Here is a 23,841-nt window from a genome sequence, read left to right as displayed (position 1 = left end):
CAATATCAATAACAATAAAAAAGCAATCAAAGACACGATTACACCAATGTACCAGACTTCCAGTCAAAACCCTTAGCTTATTACTAAGCAATTAACGTATTCTATAGATAGATGGTTGTTTAATTTCATTCCACAGAATACGTGAAGAAGCCGATATTCTTACTCCAAGCAACCCTCATGATCCCGAATGTGTCTGTGAAGCCGACCCTGGATGAAATACAGGAAGTGTTGACCATCGCTGGGAAACACATATCAGGACTGTCCAAGGGAGTCGCCCAATGGTCCGGAGGGAAGGTCCCTAGGGTGAGAATAAATAAATGTAGATTTCAACATAACGTCTCAACTAAAAAAAATAGAAAACTTTCAGCGTGAGAAGGACAAAGGTTTTGGATGTGGTACCGTTACTGTGATGTATAACCTTTCTTTGTTACGCAAAAAGGTTGTTATTATTTCTGTTTTACCATTGGGTTTTATGGTGATTATTGACAGATAATTTATTGATTAAATTAGTGAATCAATCGTCCATAATTTGACCAGATGAAGCTGATATATTTAGAAATTGCTTTGCACACTTAATTTCATCACCAACCTTCGAAAAACCTCATAAAAATATTCAAATCATTATTATTCATGGTCTACTCTTTAATTAAATAACTACAATTGCACTGTTAAGTAAGATTGCTTGTTAAATTAAGGTATTTAAAGTAAACATTTAGATTGATTGAAATAAACTTCTGATAAAATAACAACTAAACAATATTGTACATAACTAACCCACTGTTAAATAATAAGTATAAAATACTAACTTAAACGTTTTCCTTCTTTTATCACCCCACCCTGTGATGTTAATTGTATTGTGATGTTACCTGCACGCACCTGTGAACTACTGTGTTTTCGTCTGCTGCCACTGCCGCTGTGTTCACCTATTTCTGTTTTATTTGCCAAACACTCAATGTGCTTAATACCTTTATTTGGACTCCCCGCTTCACCTCTGCGCGCGTCCCGATACCCTAACCCAGGTTAACTGGAAGAAGATCGCAGGCCGCCCGTCGAACCACCTTCTAGAAGTAGTCACGAAGCTTGACGAACAGGTGCAATCAGGGGCTGCACAAAACGCGGGCATGCAGCAAAAGGGCCTTAAAGTTATCGAGGCAGCGAAGATTCGGCGCAAGAGACACTACCGCCTTGAGTCGGAGGAGAAGCCGTCGTTCCCATTCCAACAGAAAAACTTCTATAACCACGTCATGGAGAACAAGGAAGTCGTCAAGACGTTGTCGCAAATGTCTACATGCACGCAGAATATCAAAACAGTAAGTCTTTTTAACTTTATGATGATTGTAACAACTCTCAATTAGATTTCGTTAATGTAACCACAGTAGACATAGTAACTACGAGTATGTTTTTAGTATGAATCCCGGATACACCTTTACTTAACCAGCTGATTCAACACGAGTAATCAAACTGAAAAATACCGCGCAGTTTGTTGCACAGTGATTTCTTTTCCTGAGAATTGAAATAAATACCACCAAGTAATAAAAGAAAGAAGCGAATATTGTGCTACATAATGTAACAAAACGATTCGTAAAGAATTGTATTGTTACAAATTCTAGGAGCTGAACAACTTGGTGAAGCGCTGGCGTCCGTACCACTACCTCTGGAAATGTGAGAAGACCCTACGCCAACTGCTGTCCTGGAACTTGAATGACTTTGAACTGTCTCTGAAGAAGCACAGCGAGCTGGAAGCCAAGCTGGCGACCGAGCCCGACGTGCTGGTCATAGGCACCTGCCTCGCTGTGTCCACCGAGAAACTCAAGCTTGGACTGACTACAGAGTTGAAAAGTGGGTTTTCGTAATTGCTAGTCCTGCAAACACGGCTGGCTTTTAAGTATCGGCACGGAATAATGAGGTAGAATCAAGTAAAGACTCAATTAAAAACTAGGCAGATATTTTATAAGTTCAAAATAGTAATAAAAAGGGTCTGGCAAGGAAATTAAGTACCAATGTCGAAATACTAATCGAGTACCTAAATGAAAAAAATAAATCTCTGCAGCTTCCATTGAAATAATTAAAAATAATATGATCAGCTAAAAGTTTTCCTTAGAATTCCAACCCTGAGTTTTAATTTATGGTTAAATGAAAATTTAATTCATTACAGACGGCACTCACAGAATAAGTCAAGCTATGCGCAAGAAATATAAACGTGAGATGGACTACGTTTATGCCATCATGAATGATCTAGAACGTAAGCTGGAGAGACCCATAAGAGACCTGGATGACGTCAGGACTGTCATGGAGACTCTGAAGAAGATACGGGAACAAGAAGTTGACATGGAACTCAAAATTGACCCGGTTGAAGTAAGTAATAACTTAAATCTATATATTTTTTTAAATTGTTACAGTTTACAAAATATGCAATTATTATTATTATTATTATTGGTTTTTGGGCCTTTATTTGCGCCAACTCGACCAGGTTTGATCTATTGTGGCAGCCCTTGTCTTTAGAGTTCACTGCTTAGTCCCGTTGAGTCTATAAATTTCCAGATTCTTTGGAGCGTGATATCTGCTATCTCATCCGGGTGCATGATGTGTCGCCCGAGATGGATACTTCTTTCGCTCATAAGCGGGAAGCATGAGCAAAGAACATGCATGGCCGTTTCTTCTTCTGTATGGCAGAATCTGCACAGAGTTTCCTCGGTCATGTTCATGTTCGATTTATGTTTGTTTAGTTTGCAGTGGCCGGTCAGTATTCTAGTCACTGCACAGGCTTTGTATCTTTTGAACTTTAGCAGTTCCTTAGTTACTTTGTTGCTATATCCCTGAATGAGTGCTTTTGAGTGTTTTTGTTTGTTTGTTGTGTGAAATATGCAATTACTGAAAACATAAACAATTTAATAATGCATTATAAAATAATTTAGGATGTAGATAAGTACTTCTGTACTCAATGTGATCTCTGTGGTGAAAGTATGTTATGTGAATATTATTATCCAAAATTTTGATAGGTTCTTAAAACATAATTAAGTGTAATATGAAAAAGCCAGAATGTACAACTTATATCACCCAGTTCCATCAAACTATTCTAATTTCCAGGAAGCCTTCAACATAATCACTCGCTATGAGCTGCCTGTGAGCAAAGAGGATTTAGAACAGGTTGACAATCTCCGCTACACTTGGCAACAGCTGCAAGCGCAGGCGCTGGCAACCCATTTCCAGCTTTTGAAAATGCAGCCGACCTTCTCTGATGACCTCAAGAACAACCTGGACAGGTTCAGAGATGACAATACGGAGTACTGCCATGAGTATCGCCATGCAGGCCCTATGCAGCCTGGTTTGAGCCCTAGGGAGGCATCTGATAGGTTGATTCTCTTCCAGGTATAATATTTTCATCTTTGTAATAACTAAAGGCTATATTAACATTCCTAGAGGCGAACCATATTTACAATTCCTATTCGTTTCATCAAACTTTTTCATAAATTAATTGGTCTTGATTTCCAGAACCGCTTCGATGGCATGTGGCGTAAACTACAAACCTATCAAAATGGCGAGGAACTATTTGGTCTTCCTCACACGGAATACCCTGAACTTGCGCAAATAAGAAAGGAGCTAAACCTTTTGCAAAAGCTGTATAAACTGTACAATGACGTCATCGACCGAGTCAGCAGCTATTATGATATTCCATGGGGTGAAGTCAACATCGAGGAGATCAACAATGAGCTTATGGAGTTCCAAAATAGGTGCCGAAAGCTGCCAAAGGGGTAAGTTTGCAGAGGCAGGACACTCATCTGACATAAGATGATGAATTTGTTCTAACTACTAAGAGAAACCAATTTTCTTGTTTAGCCTTAAAGAATGGCCTGCCTTCTTCGCGCTTAAGAAGACAATAGATGACTTCAACGACATGTGCCCGCTCTTGGAGCTCATGGCCAACAAAGCGATGAAAGCGCGTCACTGGCAACGTATCATGGAGGTCACCAAATACATCTTCGAACTTGACAACGAGGACTTCTGCCTGAAGAACATTCTGGAGGCACCTTTGTTGCAGAATAAAGAGGATATTGAGGTAATTGTTATATTAAAAGTTCGAAGTAACTAAGAGTGCATCTTGGCCTCCGATCCTCCGCAACAGTCTGTTTTGGTGTCTTTCGCCAGTGGACGTCCAACGTGGAGCTCACGCAGGTCCCTCGCAACATTTTAAATTCTCCCCAACGGTAGGTACCCGGGGCGAACAACCGGTTGTCAGGAATTCTTACAACTTTTTCCAGGTGGCATTTTTTTAATTTATAAAACTACTCATAATATTCCTAAAAGATAAATAATTTACGAGAAACAGTAGGTACCTAATTGTAATCAAAATAATTATAATAATAATAATAATAATAAGAATTAGAAGACTCATCGTGATACACATAAGTATAAATAAAAATAATAATAATAATATAGTCTTTATTTCAGGCTTTTACATCCCATATCTTAATAATAAATTTTCAAAAAATGTAAATGTGTAAACGTTGGAGACAATAATTATAATTTACCTAGTACCTACATAAAATTTAAAAGTTATTTAAAAACATGGGTAAAATATTAAAAATACGATTATTTAATAAATTAATGGATTATTGAATATTTTTTTTTTAAAACTGTAAAAATTTAAAATAATGTTTTATTTCCTATTCGCGCTCCGGTGAACATCCAACCAATGTGAGAGGAATGGACTTTTATACAGGTCATTGCTGACTACAGTTAGCAGCTCGTTAGGTGAGTCACGAATAGTATTATAGTTACTGCTTGCTTATGATGACAAAAAAAAATTAAACGCTGCAACGTATAAAAATATTTTATGTTAATTCCGGTGAAACGAAACGTAGCTTCATATCAGAAAATTTATCGTGGTGCGGCGACGAAACGAAACCCGAAACTTAAAACGAAACGCATTCTGACGTCTGAATACCAGGCGCTCATAAAACAGAAGCGATTGAGGGCGCGTAACGTAACCTATTCGCGACACCTTCATCCCCAGCTTCTCTCTCATTCCATCTCAATATCAAGCTCCGCCTCATAATAACTCACCCCATCTTATCGCTCTCTTTCTTCCTAATATTATTGGAAAGAGAAAACAAAACTAGTTACTGCGATGAACCTGTGAAAATATTTTATTGCTCGTTCACTCCTATTCAAAGTATGGAAAGAGAAACGCTAACTATAATTTTGTATCTTCGCCTTCATTTATCTACCTTCATTTGGTTTGGCACCTCTATTACGTATGGTGGAGGAAATTTTCGTAGTTTCTATCAGACACCTTTCGTTTATGAAGTTGGCCAGCTGGTGCAAATCTTCTCGTGAACGATGCCGCCCTGGTACTGTTACCGACGATCCACCTGTCGTGCCCCGCAAGCGGTGCCGCGCGCCCCACGCCCCATACCCTGTCCTGTTTCGTGCGGAAAGTGGAAAACTTACTCACTGGAAATTTCACAGTGTGAAAATCACTGCCTTGTTTAATTCTGCGTTTATTAAATGCACGTTTGGAATCGTGTTTGAAAACGTGTATAGTATTAGTAGGGAGCTTTATACGTGCAAAAAATAATTATATTGAACTTTTTATCTATCTTTTATACAAGCAGCCGCCCGCGACTTCGTACGCGTGGATCCCGTTTTACCTCCTTAGGAGTGGAGTTTCGTAAAATCCTTTCTTAGCGGATGCCTAATTGCCTACGTGTTAACATCTACCTACATAGTTATTTAATTTTTAGCGTTAAGAGTCGCATCTCAACCTTCCGCTTGCCGGGCGACTGCTCTTCCAACTCCGGCCTTAGGCAGTTCGATTTTTTCAAGTTATTTACAATCTACCTGCATGCCTTTCAGTCTGATCCGTCCAGTAGTTTGGGCTGTGCGTTGATAGATCACTATTTCAGTCAGTCAGTCAGAGTCACCTTTGAGTTCCGAGTACTTATAGATGACCCACGCTGAACTGTCCCACCAAACTCAATGACAGGGGGGCGCTACCATCGTTCAACTATATGGTTTCCAACATGGCAAAAATCTGAACCAGCGATCCGGTATTGACGGTGGCGCCCCACTGTCAATGTCATCGACAGGACAGTCCAGTATTTTGGAACTATACGAGTACTACATAGTAAATAATATATAATTTATTTTTATGCGTTGACAGATCGGTCTGACATGATGACCTATTTCGTTGTTTTTATAATTATTATGCAATAAATCCTTGAAAAACGGAATCTTTTGTTTTTAACACATTCACGTTTATGGTCGTATAATACTAATTAATTTATAAAATAATTAATTTGATGTTCTTTGGTCGTGAAAGTATTTTATTTCCACAGTTTTCCGCCGATTTTCCTTGAAATTAGGTCAGTCGGGTTGGGGAAATGGGTAACGTGGCAAAATGCATATCCGCATCGTACCAGGATCGCAGAAGATTGAAGGAGGTAGTAGTAGTGGATTGTAGGAGGAGGTCTTAAAATATAGGCACTGAAGCAAAACCACACCATAATCAACCTTATTTCTATCGAGATAAGGAACGAAAATGTTACACCGGTTGCTGCCTGTATGTTCAGTCGACAATACATTAGAATAACATTTTTGTTGCAAAATAGCTTCTATTACTACGACAATAATAATTATGTGTGACGCAGTGTTCAGCTGGATGTGCCGTCGTCTGTATTCGCAACTGCCAACCAATTTATTGAAACGGGGCGCTATTTTTTAGTACTGTGATTTTCTATAACTGCGTGGGCTAACATACTATCGCCAATACTAAGGCATCATAAATCAGAAGCTTTGTACTTTTTTATAAACGTTTTATTCATGATAATTTACGTATTGAGTGGTAAGAGGGCCTCTACCGACGCCAAGATTTCAATCGATGTCGGTTGGCAGAAAACAATGTGGTCTAGTATCAAAACAGGTAAGTGATAATTATCTGTAAGTCCTTGATTTTTTTTTGTATTTTCTCAATTGTATAATACTCGTACCTAGTAATAAAATTATCTTTGTGGTTTTAAGATGTTGCTAGGTTCGACCGTTCCTCTTAATATTATGTTTTTTTCACAGACGGACTCAATTTCAGAGCTTTTCAGAGCTATATAGCGGTGGTTCAGAGGAAAACGGGATTGTTTCTTTTTACATTGCGATTTTACCGGTGGCACCCGGTGGCAACAAAGATAGAAGAGATAATAATTATATAATATTTTCTCAATACTCTGTAATCTGTATCTGTGGTACAGCAGCTACTGGAAAATTGATAAAAATGTTCGCGCATTCGATTTCAAACATGCGCGTCAAGGATCAGTTTATAGAAAACGTACACAGTTTTATTGATGCTATCAAGAAAGGTAAAAAAGATTTAAAATCTTATTAACTTGGAATTTTCTATGAAATTACATTGCTAGGTCAGCTAGTTTTTAAATTATTGATTGGTGATGTTGGTATCCATTATTTTTAGGGTTCCGTAGCAAAAAACGGAACCCTTATAGATTCGAAAGAACTAAATAACTAATTAAAAAAATATTACCTACAACACTTGTAATGTACCTGAATTGAAAAATAATGTTTTTCTTGATTAGGCTCCTGTTGTTTCCAAAAGCAATAACTTTTTTTCTTAAGTTGTAATGCTATGTATTAGACTATTTTGGAATCTGCAAAAGATGGACATGTTTTTAAAATAATGGGCACTGACAGTGTACTTAGTACACTTTTTTTACACCACAAGCACAGCATAAGTAATAGTGCCACAAGCTGAAAAGTCAAACGATTTGCTAGTAATGAGTATTGAATTTCGAAACAAACAATTTTTTTTATTATTACAATTCAGTTTGTAATAAAAAAGTATTTGTAACACTTAGTAGGTACATTATTATAATCAGCAATAATAAAAAAAAACTGCATAAAAAATACCGTTAATTTTGGAAATTATAACCGTAACGCAAGGTACCAATTTAAAAAGAATCATTTTTTTTTGAACAACTGTAATAATCAATTTCAAAAATATGCAATATTTTGGTTATTTCATAGATGGCAATCAGTTCTATTATGAAAGTAAGTACCTACTTACTTTCATAATAGAACTGATTGCCATTTAATTTAAAGGATATCCCAGATGGTTTCCCAACGCCTTCCTGGCAACCAAACTGGGGCAGCCTGGTAGGCAAACAAAATGGGCAGGTTTGAAAAGGATTTAGTCCCGCCGCCGCCGGTGCCGCGAACGGCCGTGTGGTGCCGGTTTGAACAACGGTCGACCTCTGACGTAGTGACATGGTGTCTGCATAAATTTTAATTGATTTCAATCACATCTACACAAAAGTCTACCCGTTTTCTTCTTACCAACTCGATCATTGTGCAATATTAGACCAGTTGCCAACTAGCGGGCTTGTTGTTTTGTGCGTTTATCCGACGCGTCCTGTATAAAATTCATCGCATGATGTTCTTTTGTGAACGAATTAAAATAATCTGAAAAATTTTGTGGTTATAATTTACATTGTAAAACATTCCTAGAATTGACTACAAGAGGAATAGGAAACATGTTTTTCACATCCGCAAAATGGGTTGAAGAAGGAGGTAAGTTTCTATTACAAAATCGTCCTTTTATAGAATTTGGAGACATAAAAGCATAAAACATTTTGTTTGTATATTTGACAAAATAAAATGTAAAAGTTCCTAATGATCCATTTCATAAAGTGTGGTCACATGATAATCAATAAAATTAATCAATCAATTATTTAATTTTGCAATGTGATTTTATCATAAATTATTTTACGATACTAGCTTTAAAATTAGCCATAGCCTAGCTACAAAACTTAGAAAGAATCTCAGATCATAGAAAGAGAAAGAATCATTACACCATAAATAATATCCGCCATGAAATAATATTTAACCTAGGGTACATTATACATTTTAGAATGCGGATTTTGTCAGTTAGCCGTATTTTTTAGCGGTATTTTCACTCATTTTACAGGATATCTGCATCTCAGCGATGAAGGAGAAGGACATCGAAGCAAAGCTTCGGCAAGTGACCAACGAGTGGTCCGTCCACGAGCTGACCTTCCAAACCTTCAACAACAGGGGAGAACTCCTCCTCCGAGGAGATACCACGGCGGAGACCATCGGACAGCTGGAAGACAGTCTCATGATCCTCGGCTCGCTACTATCCAATCGGTAATTATTATGATGACCATCTTGTGAAAATCCATGCTCCTAAGTTTAAAGCTCCGGAGTGAAAAGTGGTAATGTCACATGAAAAAAACTACAAAATATTTTGCTTTCAAACAATACCTATTTATTATTAGGACACTTCAATAGAGACTATAAATATTATCTCCTTATATTTCAGATACAACGCACCATTCAGAAAGCAGATACAGCAGTGGCTTTACGACCTGCAAAGTACGAACGAGATCTTAGAACGCTGGTTGCTAGTGCAAAATATGTGGGTGTACCTTGAAGCTGTATTCGTAGGGGGTGACATCGCCAAACAACTGCCCAAAGAAGCCAAGCGGTTCTCAAAAATTGACAAATCTTGGCAGAAGATCATGCAAAGGGCTCATGAGACACCTGGAGTCGTATCCTGTTGCGTCGGAGACGATTTATTAAGACAATTGCTTCCGCATCTCCAAGAACAGCTGGAACTCTGTCAGAAAAGTTTGAGTGGCTATCTAGAGAAGAAGAGGACAATGTTTCCTAGATTCTTCTTTGTCTCTGATCCAGCCCTGTTAGAAATTCTTGGACAGGCTTCAGATTCACATACCATACAGAATCATCTGCTGTCCATATTTGACAATATTCGTTATGTCAAGTTCCATGATATTGGTGAGTCAATAAAGTTAAGCTTTCTTGTTTCTTTCTAACTAGATACCTGATAACTTAAAATTAGCGTCAATATAATAAAACAAACATTGAAATCAATTTCAGAATACAACAAGATGATTGCTATTGTTTCTTCGGAGGGTGAAGAGATAAAGCTGGAGCGTCCCGTACGGGCAGAGGGTTCTGTGGAGACCTGGCTGACGTCACTGTTGCAGTCGGCTCAAAGCAGCCTGCACTCCATCATCCGCAACGCGGTGTCCATCCTCAACGATCCCGCTTTCAATTTGCTGCTGTTCCTTGACAAAATGCCGGCACAGGTAAAATAGTTAGATATAGGTACCTACTGTCCTTTCCAAATCGCATCAAAATAATGAGCAGGTAGGTATATGACGCTAACCAGGCAATTATTATAGAAATAATTTGAGCCGGATGAAGAACATTGGCAACCTTTTACAGAACATAAGTTGCGCCTGTCTCAAACTTATTTGCGTAAAATAAGCGCTGGATTATTTCTGGATCTGTTAGAACTAGAATCTATGAGATATAAAACTTAAATTGGCATTTCAGGTTGGACTTCTGGGCATCCAAATAATATGGACTCGTGATGCAGAACTAGCACTGATGCAAGCTCGGCAAGACAAGAAAATAATGATGGAAACCAACAATAAGTTTTTGGAACTGCTGAACACATTGATTGATCAGACCACCAGGGACTTACTGAAGATTGAAAGAATTAAGTTTGAGACTCTTATTACTATCCATGTCCATCAAAGGGACATTTTTGATGTACTGGTAAGTTTTTGTCCCTCTTAAAAGTATTTAATGTTGTCCATGATAATTATATGATAATCTAGAATAACATTTGTGTATAATTTTGACTAAAATCGTATGGTTCCAGTGCCGTCTCAACGTCCGATCGGCGACCGACTTCGAGTGGCTGAAGCAATGCCGTTTCTACTTCAAAGACGACGCGGACAAGACCTGGATATCGGTGACGGATGTGGTATTCACATACCAGAACGAATACCTTGGGTGCACTGATCGCCTTGTCATTACTCCTCTTACTGACAGGTAACCATGAACATTTTACGAAAATCAGAAAAAAAGTTGCACGAAATTGCGTTCTGTGCAGTAAGAAACCCTGAAAACCGTAGATCAGAAGGTACCTACCTAATGCGCTTTCTCTTGCATGGTTCCAGAATCTTTCTTCCTCAGACTCTTCGCGTCTTTTCTCTTCGTTTTTTCAAGCAATATGCCCACATCCTTAATATCCATTTTAACTTGCTTGGAATTAACTTCTCGTATTAACACCGAGCATAATTATTTTCTTTTTGAAATATTTTTCAGATGTTACATAACATTAGCACAGGCTCTAGCGATGAGCATGGGAGGTGCGCCTTGCGGGCCGGCGGGTACTGGTAAGACTGAGACCGTCAAGGACATGGGGAAGACCCTCGCGAAGTATGTCGTGGTGTTCAACTGCTCTGACCAAATGGACTATAGGTAACTGCTTTATGTTGTGCTCTTGTTTTCACTTTTTAAAAGAACACAAAAAAAATTATTCACTTTGAAATATTCACCCGTCCTGAATTCGACAGTTTAATTAAAGTACGAGTAATATAAAATTGACGCTTTTTTTATACAAATATCAACATCGCCTTATTAGGGTAGTTGACACTCTAATCCATTGTATATTTTATTGCATATTTAAGTATTGCATATTAATTGCATATTTAAGTATGAGTACGTAGACTCGTCTCAAATGATTTTTTGATTTCTGACTTCTTTGTGAGTTTTGGGAAAAAATATAGAAATTGTATACTCAATGGGTTTTTGTCAATACTTCCAGAGGTCTCGGCCGGATCTACAAAGGCCTCGCCCAGTCAGGTTCCTGGGGCTGCTTCGATGAGTTCAACCGCATCGAGCTGCCCGTGCTCTCAGTGGCCGCACAGCAGGTGGCCGTGGTGCTCGCGGCGAAAAAGGAAAAAAAGAAGACCTTCGTCTTCACGGACGGAGACGTCTCCGAAATGTGCCCGGAGTTCGGCATTTTTATTACTATGGTCAGTAGAAGCTGCTAAGCGATTGATGTTATGCGAGCAATTTTAGAATTAGTATCAGTCATTACAGCTTTGCGCTCAAGTCTGCGCTGCGAATGGTTAAAATGTGTTTTTATGAATGCTGTGTGAACTATTAGGAAAAGTTGGTAATTATGTCATTTACCCATACCTAAATGGTCGACATTATCAAACATTAATTGTCAACAGAATCCAGGCTATGCCGGTCGCAAGGAACTCCCTGAGAACCTGAAGATCCAGTTCCGCACCGTCGCCATGATGGTGCCCGACCGGCAGATCATCATCAGGGTCAAGCTGGCCTCCTGCGGCTTCCTAGAGAACATTACGCTCGCCCGCAAGTTCTACACTTTGTATAAGTTATGTGAGGAGCAGCTCACCAAACAGGTGAGCTACCTTGAAACCATCGTCATCATCCATCCATCCATCATTATGGTGCCCGTCCGGTAGAACTTCATCCGCGTGAAGCTGGCCTACGCTAGTCAATTAGCATACTTTTGCATGACCTCTTAAAACGTGACTTCCATAAATTTTGTACACAAACTAGATTTACGACGTTAGCAGATCACCATTGAAATACAAGTACTTTCTCGAGGAAGTCACGCTCGTTCGCAAGTTTTACATTGTATTAAGCTCTGTGAAGCTCACCAAACAGGTGAGAATATTCCAGATGGTAAGCAAAGCTCACGAGACGTAATTTTTTTACTCTGATCTAAATTATCTCTACGTGAGACTCTTTTACTGATATTTAACGATTTATGATTCAAAGGCTACAACACAAACAAGTCCTAAATTATTTTTCATCCCGCTCCCTCTTTCATAAAAATTTCAAGAGTGCCTTTAATATAATGCATAACTAAAAAAACGATTGTGCTAACCCAACCCAGAGTAATGACCCATTTTTGCTGAAAATTTCAGGTCCACTACGATTTCGGCCTCCGCAACATCCTTTCTGTCCTCCGCACCCTCGGCGCAGTCAAACGGGTCAACTCCAAAGACAACGAGAGCACCATAGTCATGAGAGTGCTTCGCGACATGAATCTGTCCAAACTGATAGACGAAGATGAACCACTCTTCATTTCACTCGTCTCAGATCTGTTCCCGAACCAAGCGTTGGACAAAACAACGTACAACGACCTTGAGGATGCAATAAAGAAACAGGTGGAGAGCTCAGGGCTGATATACCACCCGCCTTGGGCTCTCAAAGTTATACAGGTGTGTATATTTTTGATAAGAAAAAGATTGAAAATCTGCAAAAACAGATTTGATACGAAAAATGGCTGCTTTACGGTGTAATAGCACAGAATAATAATAAGTACTGTAATAGTAATAAAAAGTTCGATGTTGTCTATTTATCCCTCAATAAAAAATTTACATTGCAATAAAAGAGTACATTTGCCAACAAAAATATTGAGTGCTAAATATCGTCGCAATTTTGTTTTTACTAGAAAATCATGACAGTATTTCTAAAATACGCCTTTTTATGAAGAAGCCGTATGTATTTGCAGCTATACGAAACTCAACGAGTTCGTCATGGAATCATGACATTAGGGCCTCCAGGAGCCGGTAAAACCACGTGCATTCATACACTTATGAACGCTCTATCTGAAGTTGAGAACCCTCATAGGTAAACGTTGCACTCTAGAGCTGCATGGTATTAAATACTGCCCTATGGAACAGTGCACTTTTCCACTAGTGTTATTTATTAGTTAGCGACTATAATTTTGTGCAATTTCGTTGTCAAAACAATAAAGTTTCAGTAAAATGTAGTTATTACTTTGCTATGCTTTTTGTCTCACAAGCATTTTCGTAAAAGTTTTATTGACAAGAGATTATTTTTAATACGAGTAGATTAAATTGAAAAGAAAATTATGACACCTAAATATATCCATTGAATGACTATTTAATATTTTGGAATTGACACTTTAATCAGTAGTACCTAGCTAAACTACCTTGCCATGATTTTGGTCTGATTTTATTTAAATTAAACGTTTCAGGGAGATGCGCATGAATCCGAAATCTATAACAGCTGCGCAAATGTTCGGGCGTCTCGATGTGGCCACTAACGATTGGACAGATGGGATATTCTCAGCCCTTTGGAGGAAAACACTTAAAATCAAAACCGGAGAATATATCTGGCTGGTGCTCGATGGACCAGTCGACAGCATTTGGATCGAGAATTTGAACTCTGTGCTAGATGATAATAAGACCTTGACTCTAGCCAATGGTGACCGTTTGACAATGTCGCCTACATCGAAGATTATATTCGAACCGGAGAACATCGATAATGCATCTCCAGCTACTGTATCTAGAAATGGAATGGTTTACATGAGCTCATCGGGGTTGGATTGGGATCCAGGTAAAGGTGTTTCTTTGTCCTTTCAACTACAGTATATTTGATGACTAGTTATAATAATAAATGTTTTTATTCTTTCAGTTGTTCGTGCTTGGCTAAAGTCAAGATCGGCCAGAGAAGTTGAAGTGTTTAGCGTACTTTTTGACCAGACTTTCCTTGGCATCTACACATGGTGCACACAGAATTTGACTTTCAGTATGAAGGTCCTTCAAAGCAATATTGTGCTTCAAATGTTGAATCTCCTGGAAGGTCTTGTACCACCACAGAATGTCGAACCAGTAGAAGATACATCTGGCAGCAAATCAGTCAATGGTGATATGGATGATGAAGAAGAAAAAGAAAAAGTAGAAGAAATAGTGCAGTACACCCATGAACATTTACAAAAAATATATGTGTTTTCATTAGTTTGGGGTTTCGGATCTCTATTAGAAACCAACGACAGAGATCGATTTGACACATACATCAAGAAAAACTTCTCAGAAATTCTAGACATTCCGAAGCATCCAAATAATAAACCCAGCAATCTTTTTGATTTCTATGTCAAAAATTCTGGAAAATGGGAACTGTGGGATGATCTGGTAACACCTTATGTGTACCCAGACACAGCCACTCCAGATTATGCCAGTATTCTTGTGCCTATAACGGACAATGTAAGAATTGACTACATGATCCACTGTATCGCTAAACAAGGAAAAGCTGTCTTACTTTTAGGAGAACAAGGTTCTGCCAAGACGGTCATGATGAAAGCATACATGAAAAATGCCAATCCTGATCAATTTATGAGTCGATCCTTTAACTTTTCATCTGCCACCAGTCCCTATCAATTCCAGAAGACAATAGAAAGTTATGTTGAAAAACGGAGTGGTATGACTTTTGGTCCTCCCGGCGGCAAAAAAATGCTCGTATTCATCGACGATATTAACTTACCCCAAATCAATGAATGGGGTGACCAAATAACTAACGAAATTGTAAGGCAGACGATGAGCATGGGTGGATTTTATAGCCTGGAGAAACCTGGTGATTTTACAACCATTGTTGATATTCAATTTCTTGGTGCCATGGGCCAACCAGGTATTTTTAAGTTACATTACTTAATTAATATTTTTATAATCAAATAAGTAAATGCAGGTCTCATTAATTTTCATAATTTTAGGTGGTGGCAGAAATGATATTCCAGCAAGATTGAAGCGCCAGTTTGCGATTTTCAACTGTCCTTTGCCAAATAACGATTCAATTGATAAGATATTCAAAGTGATCGGTGAAGGTCATTACAACGCTCGCAGAGGATTTGCTGCAGATGTGAGGTCATTGATCAAGAAGGTTATACCGCTAACAAGAGAGCTTTGGATGAGAACTAGATTGAATTTGTTACCTACACCAGCAAAATTCCACTACGTATTTTCTTTGAGGGATCTATCCAGGGTCTGGCAAGGAATGGTGGGGACTTTACCTACAGTGATTGAATCGGAAAAATGTCTGATGTTACTATGGAAACATGAATGCTCCAGAGTATTTTCTGACCGCTTCACTCATCAGGTTGATAAAGATTGGTTTAACAAAGCTCTTTATGACATAGCGGAGGAAGTGTTAGGAGTTGAATACAGAAAGATGATGGATAAGGAACCGGTCTTTGTCGACTTTATGAGGTAACGATTTATTGACTCAGTCCCTTCAATATTAAGAATAAAAGTAGTAGCAGTTTAGAGTATCTAGGTAATAATAAAAGTTTCTCATAATTCGTGAAATATTTCCTTTGAAGATTAACACGATCACGCCATTATAGCTTTCATATCTTCCGGAATTTGAGATTTCTTCGTCAATTAGTATTTAATTTTTTTTACATTACAGAGATGCTCCTGAACCAACAGGAGAAGAGGGAGAAGACGCAGACATGGAATTGCCAAAAGTATACGAGCCTGTATTCGACTACAGTGAACTAAGAGAACGGTTAGACATGTTCTTGGCTCAATTCAACGAAATGGTCCGAGGTTCTGGCATGGATCTTGTGTTCTTCCCTGACGCTATGTTACACTTGGTTAAAATATCGAGAGTAATTCGACATCCTAGAGGAAACGTCATGTTGGTAGGAGTAGGTGGGTCTGGGAAGCAATCACTCACAAAACTGTCAACGTTTATTGCAGGCTATCGATCTTTTCAAATTGCTCTTACCAGATCTTACAATGTAGGCAATTTTCTTGAAGATCTCAAGCTTCTGTACAGATCTTGTGGCGTCCAAGGAAAAGGCACAACGTTTGTATTCACAGACTTGGACATTAAAGAGGAAGGATTCCTGGAATACCTGAACAATATTCTGTCGTCTGGCGTTATATCAAATTTATTTACCAAGGATGAGCAACAAGAAATAATTTCTGAGCTAACACCAATAATGAAGAGAGAAAACCAAAAGCGTACGCTAAACAATGAACTCGTGATGGAATATTTTTTGAACAGGACATGTCAGAATTTGCATGTCGTTCTATGTTTTTCACCTGTACGTAACTAAAATTTCTTGCTTCATAAATTGATTAGGTTAGAATGAATTTAAAAGTAACGTTATTTTTTGTAAATGTTTCAGGTAAGCGAAGCATTTAGATACCGTGCATTAAGGTTTCCAGCATTAATATCCGGATGCACTATCGATTGGTTTCAACCTTGGCCTAAAGACGCGCTGGTGTCTGTTGCTGATCATTTTCTAGCTGAATTTGAAATCGAATGCACCAAAGAAGTTAAAAAAGAATTGGTCACCGTACTAGGAACTATTCAAGACGTAGTGTCCAAGGTTTCTACGGAGTATTTCCAAAGATTCCGTCGATCATCACACGTGACGCCTAAATCATATTTAAATTTTATTGGTGGATACAAAACTATTTATCACATGAAGCAAAAAGAGCTTGGAGATGGCGCGTTAAGAATGGATACTGGATTAGAAAAATTAAGGGAGGCTGCCATTTCAGTAGAATTACTGAAGAAAGACTTGGCTGTCATGGAACAAGACTTAGCTTTGGCTTCTGAAAAGGCTGATCTCGTGTTAACTCAAGTTACAGAAAGAGCTATGCAAGCTGAAATCGTTAAGAATCAAGTACAAATTGTGAAAGAAAAGGCTGAGGCCTTGGTGGCTTACATTGCTGAAGAGAAAGAAAAAGCTGAACTGAAATTGGAAGCTGCTAAACCAGCTTTAGAAGAAGCTGAAGCAGCTTTGAACACGATCAAGCCAGCTCACATAGCTACAGTTCGTAAATTAGGCAGACCACCACATCTTATTATGAGGATTATGGATTGTGTGCTGATATTGTTTCAAAGAAGGTTACATCCTCTTATTCCTGATACAGCTGCACCTTGTCCAAAACCTTCTTGGGCTGAATCACTCAAGGTTTTTTATTATTTCAATAACTAATTTAAATTATTATCGTTAATTATTATTTGTAGAAGCAGTTACATAGTTGCGTCTGCAGGCGGAGTTTGTAATCTCTAGCCTCTGTAATTGAATAATGTTTCTACTATATCAAAGAGTATTTACTAATTAATCTTAAAATCATACCAAATGTTACAGATGATGGCCAGTACAACTTTCCTGCTGCAACTTCAGAACTACCCAAAAGATATAATCAACAACGAGATGGTGGAGCACTTGCTCCCGTATTTTGAGATGGAAGACTACAACATGGACACTGCAAAACGCGTCTGCGGTGACGTAGCGGGTCTTTTGTCATGGACTAAAGCGATGGCCTTCTTTCATAGCGTCAACAAGGAGGTGTTACCGTTGAAAGCAAACTTACTGCTTCAAGAAGCTAGATTGAAAGTAAATATTTTAGAAATAATTTCACTATATTATACCTATACCTATTTAACCAAACTCGTTTTTCCTTACAGGTGGCAATGGAAGACTTGGCTTCGGCTGAACGGCAGCTTGAAGAGCGTGAAATGTCCTTGCGTAAAGTTAAAGAACAATATGAATCGGCCGTATCAGAAAAGCAGCAGTTAACAGATGCTGCTAATGTGTGTCTAAGAAAGATGACTGCAGCTACGGCTCTTATCAATGGGCTTGGGGGTGAAAAAATCAGATGGACTCAACAAAGCAAAGATTTTAAAGAGCAGCTTGGACGTTTGGTCGGTGACGTCGTTCTTGCAACTGGATTCTTGTCGTACTGCGGACCTTATAACCAAGAGTTCAGAAACAGTTTGCTTGATACTTGGATGGATATATTGAAAAAGAAACAAATACCTGTTACTGATAACTTAAACATTACAAACATGCTAGTGGAGAGTGCAACTATATCCGAATGGACTTTACAAGGTTTGCCCAACGATGAACTTTCTGTACAAAATGCACTCATTGTAACGAAATCCAGTTCATATCCGCTTCTAGTTGATCCGCAGAGCCAAGGGAAGAACTGGATAAAAAACAAAGAAAGTACAAATGAGTTACAAATCACTTCCTTGAATCATAAATATTTTCGTACTCATCTTGAAGATAGTTTGTCACTAGGACGTCCACTGTTAATTGAAGATGTTGGCGTAGAACTAGATCCTGTGATTGATAACGTATTGGAAAAGAACTTCATCAAGTCTGGTTCCATAGAAAAGGTCATAGTGGGTGATAAAGAATGTGACGTAATGCCCGGTTTTATGCTTTACATTACCACTAAATTACCAAATCCTCCGTACTCTCCTGAAATAAGCGCGAAGACTTCGATTATTGACTTCACTGTAACGATGCAAGGTTTGGAAGATCAATTGCTCGGCCGAGTCATATTGATGGAGAAGTCAGATCTAGAGGAAGAAAGAGTGGCTTTGTTTGAATCGGTAATGAAAAACCAAAGAAGTATGAAAGAGCTGGAAAGTAACTTGCTTTGCCGTTTAACATCATCAGAAGGATCATTAGTTGATGATGAAGCCTTGATCCAGGTACTTCAGATTACGAAAACAACCGCTGAAGAAGTGAATGAGAAATTGAAAGTTGCAGAGGTAACAGAAAAGAAAATTATTAAAGCCCGTGAAGAATTCAGAGCAGTTGCTGGAAGAGGATCAATTCTATATTTCTTGATTGTGGAAATGAGTAACGTGAACATCATGTACCAGAACTCTTTGAAACAGTTTCTGAATATATTTGACAATTCTATCACGAAATCCACGAAAAGCAATGTTACAGAAGAAAGGATCAACATCATTCTCAAATACCTGACCTTCGAAGTATGGGCGTTCACGTTGCGAAGTTTGTATGAGCGCCACAAGGCTCTCTTTACTTTGATGTTAGCTATGAAGATAGACTGTCATAGAGGTATAATCTCACACGACGAATTTATGGCGTTTGTCAAAGGCGGCGCTTCATTGGATCTGAACGCAGTTACTCCAAAGCCATTCAGGTGGATTTTGGATATAACGTGGCTGAACTTAGTTGAGATTAGTAAATTGAAAACTTTCAATGATGTCCTTTCGAGGGTATGTCACATTCCAAATAATTAAATTTTTATGTCTTTGGTACCTGATTTATGTTCAAATTACTAATTATTATGTTTTCTAGATATCAACCAATGAAAAAGAATGGCGTGTTTGGTATGAAAAGGCAAAACCAGAGGAGGAGACATTGCCAAGTGGCTACAATGACAGCTTAGACGTGTTTAGGAAGCTCTTGCTTGTTAGATCGTGGAGTCCAGACCGAACTCTTTCCCAAGCCAGAAAATACATCGTTGGTAAGTTTTTACTATGTATCTTGTTAAAAAATAATTACTTAGCTTAAAAGTATACTTCCATTAAACTCAATGCATTTTTTTAACATCCTCAGACTCACTAGGACCAGAGTATGGCGAGGGTTGCATCTTAAACTTAGAAACTACGTGGGAGGAGTCTGAACCACGAACCCCACTTATTTGCATCCTTACCATCGGCTCTGATCCATCTGCACAGATCTCTGCCCTCGCAAAGGCTAAAGAAATTGGTATGTTTCTAAAAAAAATACGTTTACTTTAACCTTCCTTACTCAGTACTTATCTAACAGACTTTTAATTTTATCATTGATTACAGTTTTGAAAGCTGTATCCATGGGCCAAGGACAAGAAATAGTAGCCCGTAAGATGATTTCTGACTCTATGGCTGAGGGAGGCTGGGTGCTGTTGCAAAATATTCATTTGTCTTTACCATTCTGCGTTGAAGCCATGGACGCACTCATAGAAACCGAACACATAGAAGACTCCTTCCGGCTTTGGCTAACTACTGAAGTTCACACAGAGTTTCCCATTGGCCTCCTACAGATGGCCATCAAGTTTACCAATGAACCACCACAAGGTATTAGAGCTAGCATGAAACGCACATATCAAAACATTACACAAGATACTTTGGACTACTCATCTTTATCGCAATGGCCACCGCTCCTTTATGCTGTAGCATTCTTGCATACAATAGTTCAAGAACGGCGTAAGTTTGGACCACTAGGTTGGAATATACCATACGAATTCAACCAAGCAGATTACGCTGCAAGCGTCCAATTTGTCCAGAACCACCTCGATGAAATTGACCCGAAGAAAGGAATATCTTGGCCCACCATCTGTTACATGCTGGGGGAGGTCCAGTACGGTGGCAGAGTTACAGATGACTTCGACAAACGATTATTGACTACGTTCACTAACGTTTGGTTCTGTGATGTTCTCCTTCGTCCCGGTTTTGAGTTTTACAAAGGCTACAAGGTTCCACAGACGAGAAATTTACAGGGATATGTGGATTATATCAACCAACTTCCTTTACAAGATACCCCTGAAGTCTTTGGGCTACATGGGAATGCTGACATAACGTACCAGATTAACAGTGCAAAGGATATTTTGGATACGATACTCAGTGTCCAGCCGAAGGAGGGTGGAAGTCAAGGCGGGGAGACCAGAGAGAGCATAGTGTACCGTCTAGCTGAGGACATGCTGGACAAGCTGCCGAAGCAGTATGTCAGTTTTGAAGTCAAAGAAGCTCTCCAGAAAATGGGGGCCTTTTTACCCATGAACATCTTTTTGAGGCAAGTTTATCATAATTGTATTGAATAATTGGTATTTGTGGCATATTATGCTTTCATTTTTATTTTTTTACAGACAAGAAATAGATAGGATCCAGAAAGTAATCAAAACTGTGCAGTCAACACTTTGCGATCTGAAACTGGCAATTGACGGCACCATTGTAATGAGTCAAGGTTTGCGAGAATCACTTGATGCTATGTACGATGCCAGAATTCCACAAAAATGGCTCAAGGTAAGTTAAGTTTTTCCAAATATTGCAACAAAAACATACTTACAATGGGTGTATATTGGTTAAATTAAATTCGGCAATGTTGGCGATTTTCATAATTTTCTAAGCGTAGGTACCTAAACACTACTTTCCTTTTGGAACAACTTGTTCCTCAACTATGAAGAAATTCCCCAGAAAATCTCATTATAACCACAAAGTGATCTCCATAGTAGTGCTACAAGCCGACACTCCTCAGAATCGAAGCTCAAATAATAACCACAGTCTGACTTTCATTTCTCAGGTATCCTGGGAATCGGCTACTTTGGGTTTCTGGTATACTGAGCTGTTAGAGCGCGAGCAACAGTACCGAGTGTGGCTGCGTAACGGCCGACCGACCACTTTCTGGATGACTGGCTTCTTCAACCCACAAGGATTCCTCACCGCTATGAGACAGGTAAAGTATAGCGACAGCATCTGAAGTAATAACTTTTATTGCGTTTAACATTATCTTACATTTTTGTAAATATGAGGTGGAATTGCGTAAAGCAATCGTTATCATTTGACAGTTCATAAGCCGTGTGGTGACGGCAGAGTAGAATACATTTGTCACCAACCTCTACTCTTCCCGCGGGTGTCGTAAGAGGCGACTTAGGGACTACACATCAAACAGAGAATGGGCAGCAGCGCTCTCTGAAAAACATCAATCTTTTAAACTGCGATCTCCAACCCGCCTGCCAAGCGTGGAGATTATGGCAAATCCCTCCACCATAGTGGAGGAGGCTCATAGTCCAGCAGTGGACTGTAAAGGGCTGTTGATGATGATGATGAGTTCATAACGTACGATTATTCTGTCAAACGCTTTGTTTATCTGACTTTATCGTACGTTATGAACTGTCAAATGATTACGATTGCTTTATAGTTCCAAAATACTGAACTGTCCTGTCCATGACATTGACAGCGGGGCGCCACCGTCAATACCGGATCGCTGGTTCCGATTTTTGCCATGTTGGAAACCATATAGTTGAACGATGGTAGCGCCCCCCTGTCATTGAGTTTGGTGGGACAGTTCAGCGTGGGTCATCTATACACAATTCCACTTTTGGTCATGATTTTTACGTAATGGACATTACTTTCTTTCAATTTGAAAATATCGTCAAAACTTCTTTCATGGGAGTCGTAAGGATTTTTCTTTTTTGTAGGGATAACGTTATAAAATTTGTTATTTATTGTTTCAGGAAGTAACACGTAGCCATAAAGGCTGGGCTTTGGACTCGGTTGTACTACAGAACCACATCACGAAGTTGAATAGGGAGGACGTGCAAGAGGGACCGGCTGAAGGAGTGTACGTTTATGGTCTCTTCCTTGAAGGTAAATATAGAATTGATATTATTCAATGTAATAAAGCTACTGATTAAATTTCCTTAAACTTGTCCAAGTGCCTGATCGTAGTGATTTTACTATCTTCTATAATATAAAACTCAACAACGCCTGGACCAATTTTACCAATTCTCTTTTTTAATGTTCGTTGAAGTCCAAGGATGGTTTTTACGGCGAGAAAAATTCTAATAATTTCCATGAAAACCCCGGGCGAAGCCGCGGGCGGAAAGCTAGTACTTCATAAAAATATGGTAAAATGTGAGCTCATTTTTTCATTTATACCATCTGTGATTCCAGGAGCATCACTAGACAGAAAAACTGGAAAATTGATTGAGTCGAAGCCGAAGGTTTTGTACGAGCAAATGCCAGTTATCTACATATTTGCTATCAACACGACTGCTGGCAAGGACCCTCGTCTTTACGAGTGTCCCATCTATAGGTATACTCCTAAGAATTTGTAGTAAAACATCAAGCTGCTCTTATAAGTAGATGTGTCCTATGATGACCCAGTTTGTTTCATCTTTTTAACAAAATAACCAAAGTAGATTTAACTAAATTAAAAATAAGTTTAATTTTGCATGCCAAAAGGTGGAAGATGGAGATACTAAATACCCTTGTTCGCAAATTAAATATATTTGATTTGATTTGATTTGAAAAAAAAAGTTTGAACGTAAAACCTTATACTTACAGGAAGCCTCAAAGGACAGACGCTAAATACGTGGGGTCCATCGACTTCGAAACGGACAGCAACCCGCGTCACTGGACCCTACGGGGGGTGGCTCTCCTATGCGACATCAAGTAGATATAGCATCGTCTCTGTGTTTCGATCGATCGACGTCTATTTATTTATTTTATTTCGGTTCATCTACAATCGATCTGTATTCAATGCAGTGCTATTTGTTCCTTGTATTTTTATGATGTTCAAAGTTTAACAAAATAAATAATATTTATTGTTACTACTTAAACTGTATATTATTGGAGTATTTTTTTAAATATTTTACATTTCATTGACTAATT

The 23,841-nt window shown here is 38.7% G+C and overlaps 1 protein-coding gene across 1 annotated transcript; it reads left to right on the top strand.

Annotated features, from left to right (window-relative positions):
- Positions 1-150: 150 nt before the first annotated feature.
- Positions 151-23,762, top strand: Dhc1 (dynein axonemal heavy chain 1). Its single transcript, XM_028312710.1, has 32 exons — positions 151-303; positions 1,020-1,310; positions 1,611-1,839; positions 2,156-2,355; positions 3,088-3,369; positions 3,493-3,752; positions 3,838-4,057; positions 8,969-9,168; positions 9,344-9,819; positions 9,922-10,133; positions 10,384-10,608; positions 10,715-10,887; positions 11,164-11,319; positions 11,666-11,876; positions 12,081-12,275; positions 12,807-13,103; positions 13,397-13,515; positions 13,886-14,247; positions 14,326-15,315; positions 15,398-15,890; positions 16,093-16,735; positions 16,820-17,614; positions 17,795-18,043; positions 18,115-19,683; positions 19,766-19,934; positions 20,027-20,179; positions 20,266-21,241; positions 21,315-21,471; positions 21,749-21,901; positions 22,683-22,815; positions 23,122-23,263; positions 23,515-23,762. The coding sequence occupies exons 1-32, from the start codon at positions 178-180 to the stop codon at positions 23,624-23,626; spliced, it is 10,968 nt and encodes a 3,655-aa protein (XP_028168511.1). The 5' UTR covers positions 151-177; the 3' UTR covers positions 23,627-23,762.
- The last annotated feature ends 79 nt before the right edge of the window (positions 23,763-23,841 follow it).

The sequence above is a fragment of the Ostrinia furnacalis genome, unplaced genomic scaffold, assembly GCF_004193835.3.
Source record: "Ostrinia furnacalis isolate ACB-3 unplaced genomic scaffold, ASM419383v2 OfSCF4098, whole genome shotgun sequence".
NCBI lineage: Eukaryota > Metazoa > Arthropoda > Insecta > Lepidoptera > Crambidae > Ostrinia > Ostrinia furnacalis.
Note: the sequence above shows the minus strand (reverse complement) of the source record. Positions and strands in the feature narration are given on the sequence as shown.